At 45.7% G+C, this 16,871-nt stretch overlaps 1 protein-coding gene across 21 annotated transcripts in view; it reads right to left on the bottom strand.

Moving 5' to 3' along the window:
* Positions 1–16,871, bottom strand: part of DYSF (dysferlin) — a 196,133-nt gene that overhangs the window by 118,089 nt on the left and 61,173 nt on the right. For all 21 annotated transcript variants that reach the window (XM_079792337.1, XM_079792343.1, XM_079792340.1 and 18 more), the window contains 3 exons: positions 8,921–8,989; positions 8,748–8,791; positions 4,751–4,833 (listed from right to left, as the gene is read on the bottom strand). In XM_079792337.1, coding sequence (XP_079648463.1) covers positions 4,751–4,833; positions 8,748–8,791; positions 8,921–8,989 — 196 coding nt within the window. The remainder of the gene's footprint in view (positions 1–4,750; positions 4,834–8,747; positions 8,792–8,920; positions 8,990–16,871) is intronic.

The raw sequence follows: 16,871 nt of genomic DNA, 5'->3' as shown, positions 1-16,871 counted from the left end.
TGCCCACGGCCTGAGCGCCATCTAGTGGCCAAATCAGCATCTTTCTCAGGTTTCCATTAAAATAGTCATCATAACCCTGAAAAAATGATCAAGGCCATCATCACCTCCAGAAGGAAGCCTGAGGGGAGCCAGGGACCTACACTCCCCTTAGGCGGCTGATGGCAGGCACCACTGTAACCTCATGAAACAGCAGCTATCGGGAGAGGAGTCGGGAGGTTACTTTGTGCCTCTCCAGGGGTCTGTCCCTGGATTCAGAGACTGGGAAGCGCCAGACAGTAAACTGGAGACGTTTCTTCCATAGCAGGAGCTTCGGTCTGCGACAGGGGCCAGAGCACCCTATCTCCCCCTGCCCCCACCTCAAATCTTTCTACAGCCAAGACAGCCACCCCAGAAATGATCTGAACAGCATTAGAGAAGGGGGCCACATCCCGGGGCAGCAGCTCCCACAGTTAGGAGGGTGAGGGGCTGGGGCAGGAGGAAGCCTGGTAGCAGTGCCTTCTGGGAGGCAGTTTTTGTGTGTTTCACTCGTTACACGTATCGGCAATCAGAAGGTTGAAGCTGAGTGAGGAAACCTGGGAATTCATTGTACAGCCCTTTACTTTTGTGTGTGCTTGAATTTTCTATAATTAGAAGTTCTTTTTTTTTTTTTTTTTTTAATGTTTCAGAGAACCTCAAGGGATTGGTCAACTTCCAGGGCACTAGGTGGAATCTTCTAGAAACGGGGCACGTTCACCTGTCCTCCAGGTAAGGATCTGACCAGATGGATGGACAGGCCTCAGAGAAAGACACCAACACTCTTGTTAGCGTGAGTAACGAAGTGGGGGAGGAACCACAGTGCCGACCAGGAGAGGGAGATGGCACCTGTGAGATTCAGGAGCGCGTTCCCCTGAAGATCTCAGGAAATAATTTTGAACCCTCAGTCGAGTGCAAGAAGACAGAGCTTTCATGGAACAAAGCAAAACTTCTGGGAGAGAGCAGACAAAGAGGGAAAGGAGCAAAATATTAAAAGGAATGACAAGAAAAGAAGGTGTGACAAAAAACTAAAAATGTAATTGCCAATTTTAAACCACATGAGATACTAGTCTAGGACAAAGCAGAATTAATACAGGGGAAATCAGGGAAATCAGGAAAGCCAATGCTGATGATACTAAACCTTACTTTAGGGTTTCTTGTGCAGCAGACACTCTAAGAACTTTACATTTAAAATCTCACTGGATCCTTACAACAACCTCCTGCGCCCGAGGTTGGTAAGAGGAGGCTGGAGCAACTCACGCAGCTACCAAAAGCAGAACTGGACCTAAGCTGCTGGCTCGAGAACTCCAGCTCTATCCCTGCCCACCCTGCCTTCAGCCATCCAGGCTGTAATGGTAGAATAAAAAGAAATTATTCCTCAACTCAGATTTAAGAATTCACCATGTCCTGGCAAAATTCAATAAAAGGAGTGCTGCATCTAGACAGAGGAAAGCAATGTTTTAAACTGCAGTAAAAACGATACATGCCGACAAGCAGCATCTAGTTAGAAACAACACACTACCTACAAAGGAATCAAATCAGACTGCTCTCTGAAAACACCCCAAAATAGATTAAATATTTAGATATAAAAAATAGTTAAGTATAACTTTGCGGTTTGCTGAAGGCCAAACGCATGACGTATGGGACCAGAAACTGTATCTACATTATTTAAGTTAGAAATACTGAAAATAAACACAAGAAGTTAACTAGAAAGCTGAAATAAGAAACAACAAAATACGTATAGAGCTAAAGAAAAGAGTAAGAAGATAGAGAATTAAAAACTAGAAAAAAATATTAGAATTGATAAATAATTTTAAAAAAACTGATTTTCGAAATGTCCAGGAAAAGCAGGGAGTAAGAATTTTCTAATAAGGCTAATCATGAAAAAAAAAGACAGAAAACGCAAACACATAATCATTAGAAATACAAAAGCAGGAAACACCACAGATAGAGAATTGTTTAAATTATTGATCTGTACAACACTGTGTAAATAAATTAGAAGACCTCAATGTAATAATGTTTTTCTAGGAAAATATAAATCATCAAAACTGACTATAGTAAAAGCAACAAACTGAAAATAACAATGATTACAAGAGAAACTGAAAAGTTTTTAAAGAGCTAATATTATGCTCACTCAAAAAGGGCACCCAGCCCATATGGTTTTATGGGTGAATTATTTCAAACCTTCAAAAGACTATATTCTCATTTTATATAAACTGTTCCAGATGTTAGAAAAGGCTTAAATTTGTCCAATTAATTTTGCAGAGCTAAAATAACCTAGAAACCAAAACCTAAGAAATAATAAGCACACATTAAAGATAATAGAAAATCAAGAAACAAGCCCAAGGATTGGTACAGCCACTATGAAAAACAGTATGGAGTTTTCTCAAAAAATTAAATATGGAACTACCATTTGACCCACTGATCCTACTTCTAGGAAAATATCCTAAGAAACACGAAACACCAATCAGAAAGAATGTATGCACCCCTATGTTCATAGCAGCACAATTTACAATAGCTAAGATCAATAAACAGCCCATCAGTAGATGAGTAGATAAAAAACTGTGGTACATCTATATACACCATGGAATACTATGCAGCTGTAACAAAGAAGGATCTCTTATCCTTTGAGACAGCATGGAGGGACCTGGAGAGCATTATGCTAAGCAAAGTAAGCCAGTCAGAGAAAGACAAGTGTCACATGATCTCACTCACATGTGGAGTCTAATGAACAAAATAAACTGTTGAACAAAATATGTCTAGAGACAAAATAGATCATAGAGCATGGAACAGACTGCAGAATCTCAGAGGGAAGGCGGAGGTAGGTGGGTGGGTGGGTGGAAAGAGATCAACCAAAAACTTGTATGCATATATGCATAACCCATGGACACGGACAACAGGGTGGTAGCAGGGGGCAGGGGCAGGTTAGAATGGGGTCAATGAGGGAAAAGGGGGATATATGTAATACTTTCAACAATATGTTTTAAAATAAAACAAGCCCAAGAACACATCTAGTAATTTAGTAAGGGATACAGGTGGTATTTCCAAATGTAGGGAAAAGACTATTCAATATACAGTATAGTGTTAGTATCACCAAAGGATGATTTTGAAAAAAATAATGTTAGCTCCTTTCCTTATACACTAAGGAAAAATATAACAGATTTGGCTACATAGAATTTTTAAATTTCTGTTCATCAATAACTATTAAATGGTAAAATAAAGCTGACAAAAATTAATCCGCATAAATGATGGGAGAAAGTTAACATCCATACACATACAGAACTCTTATAAAACAATGAGAAAAAGACAAACATACCACCAGAAATTTGGACAAGAACATGAACATACAATTTATAACAGAATGTAATAGAATAAAGTATATAAATATATTTAATTATTAAAATATTTTTAAATTTGCCCCGACCGGTGTGGCTCAGTGGTTGAGTGTCGACCTATGAACCAGGAGGTCACGGTTCGATTCTCCTGGTTGCAGGCTCAATCTCCAGTGTGGGGCATGCAGGAGGCAGCCGATCAATGATTCTCTGTCATCAATGATGTTTCTATCTCTCTCTCCCCCTCCCTTCCTCTCTGAAATCAATAAAAAATAAAATATAAATAAAATATTTTTAAATTTGCATTGGTCAACTTTATCAGTTTTCAATGAAATGAAAACTAAGGCAACAATGAAATTCACCCATCAAATTAACAAAGTTCTGTTTTAATTTCATTATTTTGCTCTGTGTTGGTGAAGGTGCAGCAAAAAAAAAAAAAAAAACAACTTCTGCAAGTGATTAGAATGTAAATCAGTCCAATCTTTTTGAAAGGCAATTTTGATATATACCAAAAGCTTTAGAATGTTCAAATCCTTTGACACAGCAATTCCACTGCTAGGCATTCCTCCAAAAGGAAAATTGTGAATTGAATAAAGAGTCAGCTACAAAAATATTCAATATAAAGTCAGTTGTTTATAATGTGGAAAAATTAGAAAATACCTAAACAATTCAACATTACTAGTTAACATGGATTTTGGTACATTCATATGTGGAACATGTGTACCCATTTAGAATTATATTGTAGAAGAATATTTAACAACAAGAATAAACATCTATGCTGTATTGCCAAGTGATAGAAAGCAATGTTCAAAGCAATTGAAAAATTTTTCAAAACAATGTTTTTCATGTATATAGGTACATACACATGCATGTATGTGTATATATACATGTACATGCATGTAGGTGCACATACATACATACATATAGAAAGGTCCCAGAATACCAAGTTAGTTCTTGTCTGGATAGAGGGTAAGCTGGATACAAGGTAGGCTTATGGGTAATTTCATGGGTAAATGTTATAATCTTCTTTCAGATGGTTTCTTTAACATTTTACAAAATGACCATGGACTACTTTTTAACAGACCAACGAAACTTATTTCAAAAGAGACGCTGCGAGAGCACAGTCGGCCAATACCGAACCCCTGGGTGGTGTGGTGCCGCCCCCATGTTATCTGCAGGAGTGAGCTGTCCTCTCTGTCCCATCGGAGGTGCATCCCACCCTCCGCGGGCGGAGAATCCTAAGTGTCCATAAGCCCATCTCTCGTTGGTCAGAGCTTGGGAAATGGCAGCAAAGACTTAGCATCTTCCCTTTTCTGCAAACTCTCCAAACCAGAGGTGTAAGATGGGCAGGGGTGGAACGAGGGAGAGCATGGGGTACTAGAGGGCAGAAGGGGGGGGGGGCTTACCTTCTATTTCTCCTCCGGGGGCAGAGATCTTCGACATACTCAGGTAGGTGGTGGCCACGATGTCATTGTGGGTAAGGCGGTCCCTAGAACAGGGGACAGAGAGGGCCTGAACAGGGGGAGACTGAAGACACAGCCCACCCAGCAGGAAATGGCTTTGGTTGTCCATCGTTAGGGGTCCCAGTCTTCACACTGGGTATTTCACTGAAGCCTGGTAATCCAGGGAAGAAGAAACTGGGAATAAAGTGTTGCTCAAGCCTCCTCAGGTAGAAACTAGTCCGTTTCACAACCATCAGCACCATTATCAAGCCAACACTGGGCTGCCAGCCTGGATGTCTGTGGGGACACTTCAGGTGACAGGGAGGCTGCTCAGGGAGCCAGACCCCCCAGACCCTGGGAGAGCCAGGCGCCAGGAGCTCAAGAAATATCCAGACCCAGGAGAAAACCAAGGAACCAGGAAGACACTACCTCCAAGACCACGGTCTTAAATTAGCCAACACAAATGCACTATTCCTTTTTGTGCGTGGGGAGAGGGGAGATTTGAATATATTTTAATTGATTTCAGAGAGGAAAGGAGAGGGAGAGAGAGAAAGAAACATCAATGATGAGAGAGAATCATTGATCAGCTGCCTCCTGCACGCTCTACACTGGGGATCGAGCCCACAGCCCAGGCATGTGTCCTGACGGGGAGTCAAACTGTAACCTCCTGGTTCATATGTCGATGCTCAACCACGGAGCCACGCCGGCTGGGCCACTATTCCTTTTTGTACCTGACTTTCTGTGTGACAACACACTTTTAACCTCCTTCATCCCTCAGGATGCTCACAACGGCCTTAAAACTGAGACTTAGAACCAGGAAGGTCCTTGTCCAAGGTCAGCCTGGGGAGGAAGGGCAGAGCCAGAACCCAGGCCTGATGTCCTGTCTCCTGCTCCGTGTGCCATGGGGGCCTGTCCTGCTTCCCAGGAGGGAGGCTTCTCTCCTCCCAACCAGCATAGGGGACTGCGGTACGAGTTCAAGGAGACTTACTGATTGGTGAACCCATTAGTCAACCATGTCCTGGGCAGACCCACACCCGCCCGCTTTGGTGAGAATACAGAGTAATAGCTGGCATTTACTGAGCGCCTGCTGAAAGCCAAGCACTTGCTAAAGCCCTCACGGGACCCAGCTCATGCCCACACAGCAGCCCTATAAGGTAGGAACTACCATCAGCTCCAACCTCAGATGAGAAAGCTGAGGTTTAGAAGATTAAGTAATTTGTCAAGATGGCAAAGCTGGCGTTTGAGCGGGCTATGCCCGACATTTGATTACAGCAACCTGCTGCTTCCCCGTCAGGCTACACCAGGGTCTCTCAATCCAGTGATTTGGACCCCCCAGGGGACAGTTGGCAATGTCTGAGGCATTTTGGTATTGGGGGGGGGGGAAGGCTGTAGAGAGAGCCCCCGGTTGCTGCTAAACATCCCACAATGCATGATACAGTTTCCCACATAAAAGAGTTTTCTGGCCCAACTATCATCGTGCTGAGGCTGAGAAACGCTGGGCTGAGCAAGAGTTATCTCCTCCTGGAAGTTTCCAGGGTGCATTTTCCCTGGGTTTTGTTTTGGGTGTTTTTTTTTTAATTTTTGTAGCCTGAGGCCCTCTCTCCCTGCTTCCCGTCCTTTGGCCCTGGGCGCTTCAGACGATGATACACAGTCCCACGTGACAGACACCTGGGCCTGGTGACGTTTTCCTCTTTTCAATCTAAACCCCATCCGGGCTGCTCCCTTCCTTCCTCTTCATATTTCCCGGGAGGGGATTAAGCCTGGTTTTAACTTTTTCCACCAGGGCGGCAGCTACACTAGGAAGAGTGGATTGTCAGCACTCATCTTTATCACTTCTCCCGGTGAACCGTGCTGACATAACCTGGAAAGTTAAAATTCCCTTTTTACAACGGGATTATTGACACCAGATCACCGACAGTCGGGGGCGCTTTTAACCTGCCTCCAGGACCCGCCGGGCACTTGGAGGGGAACCTGTGGTCTTACCTGAACCTGCTGAGGAGGCAAAGAGAATGGGAAGAGAAGTTTTGATTTTAAGGGGGCCGGAGCGGGGTAATTTGGAGGGTTTTATTTTTTAATGAAAAAGAAATTCTTAAAGAATCGGATGGAAGTTTAAGTTACAGAGAAAAGGCCATATGGACTAGATCATATTTCCAGGACTCAGGTAGGAACACAAGTTGATCTGCATTTTCTGGGAAGAAAGCACTGCTCTGGATAGGAACTTACAGCAGCAGAATGCTTTCTGGCCAGAAGTTGGGTTTTGGGGCTTGGGGTTGCTTTTGGAAAATACAGCAAGTCTGAAAATAGACTCACAATAAAAATGCCACTCCAACCCAAACCAGAGACGCAACCACCAGATTCCGTAATGTGTTTGGATTGTACAGTACGCCGATGCCTTCGACACAGCTCACAGGGGCTCAGGCAGGGCCTGTCCCCACGCACACGGGACCACCGTCCCATGGACACCCACGCACACATGCATCCACACGCACAGACACATGCATTCACGTGCACAGCCGTGCACAGCCCATCGCCCCAGGCAACACAACGCACACACATGCGCACACGCGCTGCGAGCTAAGATGAAGAGATCATCTGTGGACATAAAGCATGTCTCCCCCGAAACCGCTTCCCCACGGAACATACCGGCGGTCAGGGCCCAGAGGCCTCTCCCTCCCCGCCCTCCTGGCTGCTCCCTTCCTCTCCTCTAATTCTCACAAGCTGTTTGCTTTGGGCCCGGGGGACTGGCACGCACGGTAATGGCTCTGTGGCCTGGGGGTTTTCCCCAGTCTCTCATTATCCTCCTGCTGGGGGTGCCCTGGGCCTGAGACCAAAGGACAACACGCTGGGAACCGCACAGCCAAGGCTTTTGGGGGCAGAGAAAGGACAACTCTCTCTGTTTGGAAAGGCTGGTGTATGGAAGGTCCTGGAGACGAGGGTATGGACCCCTAAGGGCCCTGGAGGTGGGAGAGACCCCCTCCACACAGCAGGAGGCAGCACGGCCACTGGGCTTTGGGAGCAGCCTGGCCTCAGCTGCTCCCAGCTGTCACCTAACGCAGATTCCTCCATCTCTGCAAACCTTCCCCCTCACCTGTAAAGAAGGAGTCAAGCCCTAGCTGGCTTGGCTCAGTGGATGGAGCATCAGTCCACGGATTGAAGGGTCCTGGGTTCGATTCTGGGCCATGGCAGTACCTCAGTTGCAGGCCCAATCCCTGGCCCTGGTCAGGGCACGTGCGGGAGACAACCAATTGATGTGTCTCTCTCTCATCGATGTTTCTCTCTTTGTCCTTCCCCCCTCCCTTCCACTCTCTCTAAAACTGGGAAAAATACCCTCAGGTGAGGATTAACACACAAAAAAGGGAGTCAAGCTGAAGGTCAGGTGAGATTGAGCATGTAACGTGTTTGCTGGGCACGGCCTGGCGGATAGTAGGTGCTCAACAAGTGGTAGATGCCATTCCTTTCCAACATGCCCGTGTGGCTACTGCCCTCACCTGCTGCAGGCCCCCAGAGGCACCTCCTGCTTGGACAACCCTGCCACTTCTCAGCATGGGGCCCTCCACCCCATTCTACCTACCCAGGGGGCATCGCAGCCTACCCCCCCCCCAAAAGCTCTGCTGTTTCAGCCTCCTTGCCTTTGCTTATGATCCCCTCTTTACTGGAATGCCCGCATCAAAACCCCACCTCCTCCAGGAAGCCTTCCTGTCCCCTCCTGACCTCCGGGATCTTAGGCTCCTGGAGTCCTCCCAGTCCTACCTGGCTACCCTCCTATCTGCCTCTGAGCAGGGCTACGAGTAAGCTTCCCAAGAACGGCCCACACCCTCTCCTCCTCTGCCTCCCCCAGAGGAGACTGAGTCACCCAAAACACACATCCCACTGTGTGTAGATTGAACTGAAGGACCCAGTGACCCCTGAGGACAGCCACTCTGAGGACAGCTCCCTCTGAGGACTGCGGCGCAGAACTCACCAGTCCATGATGCGAATCCTCATTTTCTCACACATGGAGGGAAACTATAGAGAGAAGAGATACATGTTGGTGTGGAGTCCTTTTGAAGAACCAGGAGTCTGGGATGCGGGTGGGGTGCTGGGGAGGCCAGGAGCCTGGGGCCCCCGGGTGGGCCCTCAAGGGCCGAGGCTCACCATGGCAGGTACCGTGATGCTCTGGTTCCACTGAGGGTTGGCCGTCTTCTCCAGGATTTTGCTGCAGAGCTAGAAGACACAGAGGCGGATGGAGCGCCGAGGGGACTCTGGAGCCCCTTGGGGACCACCAGCCCAGCCAGCCGCCGTTCTCTGTCACACTGGGCAGAAGGCCCTGTGTGGTGGGCTCAGACACAGGGAATCTTTGCAGAGACAAAGCTCCGTGGTAGGTCAAACCCAGGTCCGGGGAATAGATTGCCTGAATGCCACAACCCTTCACTCTCAGTTCATATTTCTGGCTGCAATTCCCCCTCTCCTACCTCCCATTACAGTCATAACCCTGAATGGGGGGCCCCTGAGTCCAGCCTGGCTTTCCCATGGGCCCATCACCTGCCCCTTTGGAAGACTGTGAGCCCTAGGAGTTTAGAGTTGGGGGGAGGAGAAGGGGATAAGAGAGCTGAAGGGCCAGGCCAGGGCCACGCACCAGCATCTGAGAGTGAGAAGAAAATTAAGTGAATATACACACCCCAGAAGCCATAGTCTGCCTCAGATTAAGCCCTGCTCTTAAGACCTGGCTTTCCATAAACACGAAACCCAGCGGAGTGGAAATCGGACCCAAGCATTAGCTCCAGTGCTCTGCTCTGCTCTGCTCTGCCCTTGGGTTCCCTGAGGAAGCACCAGGCCCCTCAGCCAGCTCAGGGCATCCTATGTCCACATGGGGATGAGAGGTCAAGCTCGATTTCAGAGCTATAGATCCTGGTAGGTTTGCATGTTCTAACAGTAATAGTTTGCATGTTCATAGTAAAATGCTTTTTTCAGAGCATTTACTATGGGCCCTGCAGTGCGTGAGCATTTTACAGGCATTATCTCATTTAGCTGACCTAGATCCGGGGTTTCGGTCCCTTCATGTGACGATGGTGCAGCCAAGACTGCCTCTATCCTTGGTCCACCCAGTGCAGGCCCTGTCCCCACCCTCCTCACCTCCCAGTGAGAAGAGCCCAGGCTGAGGCTGGGCAGGGATGGGTACCAGGATCCGGCCCTGTGTGATCAAAAGGAAAGAAGAGAGCCCTACCATCTGGCAAAACAATAGGCAGCATGGGACACAGTTCTCAGGAATGGGTTCGCACAGGGTTGTAAAGCACAAAAAAAGATGCTCAACCTCCCTTGTAATGCAAGAAGCACAAATCAAAGTAATGAAATACCATTTCTCATCCATCGATTTGTTTTGTAAAAATCTCTAAAGCCTGGCAGTCTTCTATTGGCAGGGCTTTGAGGGACGCTCGACCCCTAGAATTGGCTACTATCAAAATCACAAATGCAAACACCCTTCGGCCTACCCCTTCTACTGCTAGACATTTATCCTAGAGAAACACCCACACATGTGCAGAATGGCATCCGTATGAGGTTATTTACAGCCATGTGGCTTCTACTGGCAAGGATGTGGAATAACGCATGTTAAAGGACCGGGTGAATAAATGATGGCCCATCCCCACGATGGAGTACCGTGCCACTCTAAAAAGAATGAGGGCTGCTCTGTTACCAAACAACCTCCAAGTTATCTTATTAGTTGAAAAGCTAAATACTGGGGATGTCACATGTAACACGTAGACTATAGTTAACACTGCTGAATGATACATTTGAAAGCTGTTAGGTGAGTAGTTCGTAAGGATTCTCATCACAAGGAAAAAAGAATTTTCTTTGGCGGGTCTCTATATGAGATGATGGATGTCAACTAAACTTATGATCATCATTTCACAATGTAAGTCACATCATTATGCTATATGCCTCAAATTTATACAGTTCAGTGGTTATATCTCAATAAAACTGGGGGGATTAAAAAGCAAGGGGCAGGACAGTATAATGTGCAAACGTTTGTATAAAAAGGGTAAAAGCTAAGAATTTATGGTCAGATGTGCTTGCATTTGCAGAATAAAGCCAGAATGATGGGAGGAAGCTAACTACAGTGCTTTCACCTGCAGGGGAGGGAAGAAATGCCGGACTATCAGGTGAGGGCTGAGCAAGAAGGAGAGCTTTCATGATGGATGGTAGAGATAGATGATAGATAGATAGATAGATAGATAGATAGATAGATAGATAGATAGATAGATAGATAAGATAGATAGATAGATAGATAGATAGATAGATAGATAGATAGATAGATAGATAGATAGGCTAGGTAGATAGATGATAGATAGATAGATAGATAGATAGATAGATAGATAGATAGATAGATATGGTAGATAGATAGATAGCTAAATAGATAGATATAGATAGATAGATAGATAGATAGATAGATAGGCATGTCTATCTATCTATTTATCTATCTATCTATAATAGATGATAGATGATAGATGATGGATGGATACATAGATGATAGATAGATAGATAGATAGATAGATAGATAGATAGATAGATAGAGTAGATAGATAGATAGATAGATAGGCTAGGTAGATAGATGATAGATAGATAGATAGATAGATAGATAGATAGATAGATAGATATGGTAGATAGATAGATAGCTAAATAGATAGATATAGATAGATAGATAGATAGATAGATAGATAGATAGATAGATAGGCATGTCTATCTATCTATTTATCTATCTATCTATAATAGATGATAGATGATAGATGATGGATGGATACATAGATGATAGATAGATAGATAGATAGATAGATAGATAGATAGATAGATAATAGATAGATAATAGATATAGATAGACAGATGATAGATATAGATAGACAGATAGATAGATATAGATAGACAGATGATAGATGATGGATGGATACATAGATGATAGATAGATAGATAGATAGATAGATAGATAGATAGATAATAAAGATAGACAGGTGATGGATGGATGGATACATAGATGATAGATAGATAGATAGATAGATAGATAGATAGATAGATGTAATAAATGTACTACCTAATTCAAAAATTAGATGAACAAAATTTTAAAAGGAAAAGAAAGGACTCTCTAATGGTTAGAGTCTAACCAGACACAGCCGAGAGACCCTGCCAGCACGGTGCCTCAGCTCCCTGGAGCAAGAAGGCCAGGTTTGTCCCTACACTCCCAGGAGCGATGCAGGAGGTGACGGACCTCCGACACATCAAGGGAAGCACTTCCACTTGGCTGCCCTGGCCACCAATGGGGTAACAGCTGGTCTCATGGCCACACCCAGGCCAGCACTGCCTCTGGCCCTAAAGTCCCCAACATCCTTCCCCACCCTTTCCACTCCCCACACACTCAGCCAAGGCAGCACCAAGCTTTTCCTCCTCCTTCGCTCCCCTAAGCCTTTAAAAAAAACAAAACTCTTTTACTGGATGATGGAGTATAATTAGTACAAACGTTCTGGAGGGCTACCTGGCCACCTTTATCAAATACTTAAAAATAAGTATGCCTTCTGACCCGGGTCTAGAAACTTCCCTATGAAAAAGCAATCAGAGTGTGGATGAAGATTCCAGTACACTGGTTTATCACAGCATTGTTCATAAAAAAGGAAAACTACAGCAACAAAAATTATCCAAAAATAGGTTAATAATATGTTACATTAATTTAATGGAACAGTATGCAGTCACTAAGAAATTGTTTTCAAAGGCTATTTAGTAATCTAAGGAAATGGGAGATAAAAGCAGTGTACCAGACTGCACAGGTACAGTTGATTCTCACTATGGGTGGTAGTTACACGTTCTTTAGTTCACCAAGAACACAGAATTAGCGAGTGCTGACCCATTGCTCTGGGGGAAATGCAGGGTTAGGCTCCTGCCAGCCTCTGTCACAACGTTTGTGCCAACTAATCAATACATAACTTTGTGTTCCAGGTGTTTCTGTTTAAAGACACCTTATTTAATAAATCTTGTTGATTCCTTAACATTGAATTCATGGTCAACAGCACAATCCCTCTCGCTGGAATGAAGCATTTCTAACATAGATTTTCTCCATAAGGCATGTCACAGCCTTCCTGCACTTAGGACCACTGGAAAGCAATTCAGCACTAGCCTGGGACTGTTTTAAACGGTGAAATCGCCAATACAAGGCAAAAAAACGTGACACCACGTAGGCCAAGAAGGGACACTTCTTTGCAGGCTGAGAGCTGAAGCAGGAAGGCAGAGCCTCTGTTGCATTGTTCCAACTCGGCTGGCAACGTGCAAGCTAGCCAGCCCCACGTCGTCACCACCGGCACCCGTGCGCAAATGATCGCGAAAGCACCGTGAGTACTGGCTTTGCAGTTACAAATACATTTTAGCGAGAAGGCGAACTTGCAAATACAGAGTCTGCAAATAATGAAAATCAACTGTAACTGGATCTAACTTTTTTCCGGGGATGGAGTGGGGGTGAAGCCAACAGGAGGAGTGCGAACTGCAGAGAGGAAAACATGGCACAAATGTTAACAGTATTGTCTCCAGGGTACCGTGGGGCACAGAAATACAGTTATTCTTTTGTTTGTGTTCCTTGGGTTTCTCTGATTATTTTCACTTTTTTTTTTTTTTTACAATTAATAAGTTTTATTCTTGCATTTAGAAAAAAAGGTTGCTTTAAAGTGTCCTTCTCTGCCCTCCAAGTATCTACACACACACACACACACACACACACACACACACACACACATAAACACACATACACACACACACACACACACACACCTCTTTCTCTATCTCTATCTCTATCTCTATCTCTCTCTCTCATACTCCCCTAGTAGCTCAGCCAAATCAGGTAAGCTTCACATCTTAGATAACAGTGCCATCAAGTGTCAATAAGAGGAAATGCAAAGAGTGCCGGGCTGAGGTGGGTGGGTACACAGAGAGGACAAAACCCCAGGTCTGCTCAGAGTAGGCTGTAATTAATGAGAAAAAATGACACACAAGCTGAGAGAGAGAGAGACAGGCAGAATGAGACAGGCAGTGAAGGGAGCAGAGACTGTGGGGGAGGCCACAGAGAGTGTGGGGGAGGTGACTGTGGGGAGAGAGGAGCACAGAGGCCTGGGGGCCCCCAGGCTAAAGCTTTCAAGAGGGAAGGTCTCAGCTGGCTCCTCCGAGATAAGCCCCTTCCTTCCAGAGCGAAAGTGCAGGGTGCAGCTTCTCACACCAGCCCAGCCCCCAATCGGCTTTACCTACACCAGGTTCCCTACCTCCATCACCACCCTCAGACATTTGCACCTGCCTAGAAAAAGAGCCCAGGGCCAGCCAAGGAGAAGACCTAGGGAGATAAAAGTACTGACCGGGACCCAGGAGCAGCCAGGAGCCAAAGACAGGTTGGTCTTGGCTGTAACCATCATCAAAGCATCCTACCATCCCTGGGAATGTGAAATAAAACCATCTCAGGAGTTTCCGATCCATCTAATTGGAAAAATGGGTCCCAGTCCTTAGATGAAGTGTCCTGCAAGACTGTCCAGCATCCTTCCTGCCTTCTTGCCCCAGTGCCCTGAAGGCTGGAAGAGGGCATCAGAACCTGACCCCAAGCCCAAACCCAAACTGCACTTGGGTAAGGACCTGCAGTGAGCATTTACCCCGACTGCGAACGAGTTTACAGTCTGAGTTACCTCTCCCACGTACATGTGCATTGAGACCCTGTGTTAGACTAGAGGTGGAGGAGCCGGCTGGAAGGGGTTCCCAATGGCCAACTTCAGGACGGCTCCTACATCCCCACAATAATGACTGATTTGAACACATAGAATTATGGGAATCTGCCATTTGCAATCCCAAGAACATGTTCAGGCAAGGAGGTCAGAGGTTGCAGGAAAACAGGATATCCACACAGCGCCAAGATATCACCCACAGATTACCTGCAAACTACTAAGAGGAGCGTGTGCTTTGGCTAGGGAGAGATCTGGAAACACCACCGTAACTAAGTAATCAAACAATCATCACCGACCTTGGGACAAGCTGGCATTATCGCTTCCTGGTGTGATGCAATCTGATGTATGGAACATCCCCTATGACACGTTCCTGCCAAAGTATTTCCTCTGAATCTAATCTGGTCTCCAGACCTAACTTCCAGTTTACAGGAAACACACGGGCCAGGGGAACAAGTCAAACAACACCAAAAGGAAACAATGAGACAAATCCAGATCATAACAAATGGCCTGGGCTCTTCAAAATTTCAACGTCATGGAGTGAGAAAAATGGGGTGGGGAGGTGTGAAAGACGCTTATAGGAGAGACTAAAGAGGTTTAACCACCAAATGCAAAGCACGAATTCCATTTGGGGGATAATCAGAGAAAATTCTTATATATACTGGTATCTAAGAATATTAAAAAATAATTATTAATTTCCTAGATGTGTGGCAGTAACACAGCCATAGTAGGGGATTTTAACACCCCATTGACATCAATGGATAGATCTTCCAGACAGAAAATCAACAAGGAAATGGTGGCATTAAGTGACACACTAAAAGTTAGATGGATTTGGGAACGCAGATCGGTGCAGCCACTGTGGAAAGCAGTATGGAATTACCTCAAAAAATTAAAAATGGAACTGCCCTATGACCCAGCAATTCCACTTCTGGGGATTTATCCGAAGGAACCTGAAACACTGATTCAAAAGAATATATGCACCCCTCTGTTCATTGCAGCGTTGGGGTGGGGAGTGAGTGTCTCTTTAGAGAGAAAGTAAATGCCACAAAACGTTAACAATTGTTTAATCTAAGTGGAGCCCATGTCAGTGTGCAAATGTTCACTAAACCATTATTTCCAACCTTTCTTTAGGTTTTAAAACATTAAAGAGAACTAAAAAGTCTATTATTTATACATAAGAAAAAAAACCTAGAAATATACCCACTGAACATGAACTTTGCATAGTGCTCTATGGGTAATTTTATTTACTTCTTTCTATATTTTTCAAAATTCCTTGATAAACATGTGCATCAATAACAAAAGCAGGTAGTCTGAACATCAGTAAGACGGTGAAGGAAATATGCATATGCAGGGCCTTCCCCAGGTCTGAAATCACACCTGAACCTCAGCAGTGAGCCCCACCCCACCCCAGGCTCCATCCCCGGACCTCAGGGGTCCCTTTGGTGGTGGGATGGACATGCAGACCCTGTGAATGAATCTAAGAAGAGATGACGGGAAAGGAAAATTGCAAAGTGCTGTGAATGGGAACCCACACCACCTCCATCACCACCCTTGCCTTTTAGTGTTTATTATTAATGTTTAAACTTTCTCCAATTGTCCTAAACGCCTGGTTGCCTCTGGAGCAAACGGGGAGCCAGCTGCAGGGCCCCGCCCACCATCCACCTTGCTCACTCAGCCCTCTCCTCTGCCCTGTTCCAATTTCCTATTAACACCCAAGTCACCCGACTCAACCCGCCCAGCCCTGGTAGAACTCTTCGAAAGGTTGGCAGGGCCTGGGAGGATGCTGACCCCAACCTGCCAACTCCCTAAAGTTGGCACAAAGCTTAGCGGCTCCTCCGCAGGGGGCCCGAGAACCAAGCCGGGGCAGAGTCCACTCCCACCTGATATGTCATTTTTCCACATCCCCAGGCCTTTCCGCCACAGTGTCTGCTCTGAGCTTATGGAGTAAATGAAAGTGGGCTCTTGTTTCCCCACAAGTCAGAGAAACAGATGCTAACAAATACGGGAACAGGATGCAGACGGCGCCTTGGGGCCTGAACTAGTCCATCAGACCTATGGGGGTTTTGGAAGCTGGACATTGAGAGGTGCAACACCTTTTGGGGGGGAGTCAGGAAGGGCACCGGGGTGCACAGGCAGGGGCAAAGGTGAGAGGTGTGACCCCGTAGGGAAATGAGAGACAGACAGGGCAGATGAGAGAGGACACACTGGCTTCCCAGTTATTCTTATTGATCTCAAATAAACGTTTGTTTGCCTCTCACTTGGAAAGGCCCTTTTTAAGTTAATAATACCCACACCAGGGGCCCCACCCAACTCAGTGCTCCCAGCCGGGCTGCAGCGCTGAGCCAGCCCAATAGAGACACTCCCACAGAGACTGTGTG

The sequence above is a fragment of the Cnephaeus nilssonii genome, assembly GCF_951640355.1.
Source record: "Cnephaeus nilssonii genome assembly, chromosome: 15".
Lineage (NCBI taxonomy): Eukaryota > Metazoa > Chordata > Mammalia > Chiroptera > Vespertilionidae > Cnephaeus > Cnephaeus nilssonii.
The sequence above is the reverse complement of the archived record's forward strand: the minus strand, read 5'-3'. Positions and strand labels throughout refer to the sequence as shown.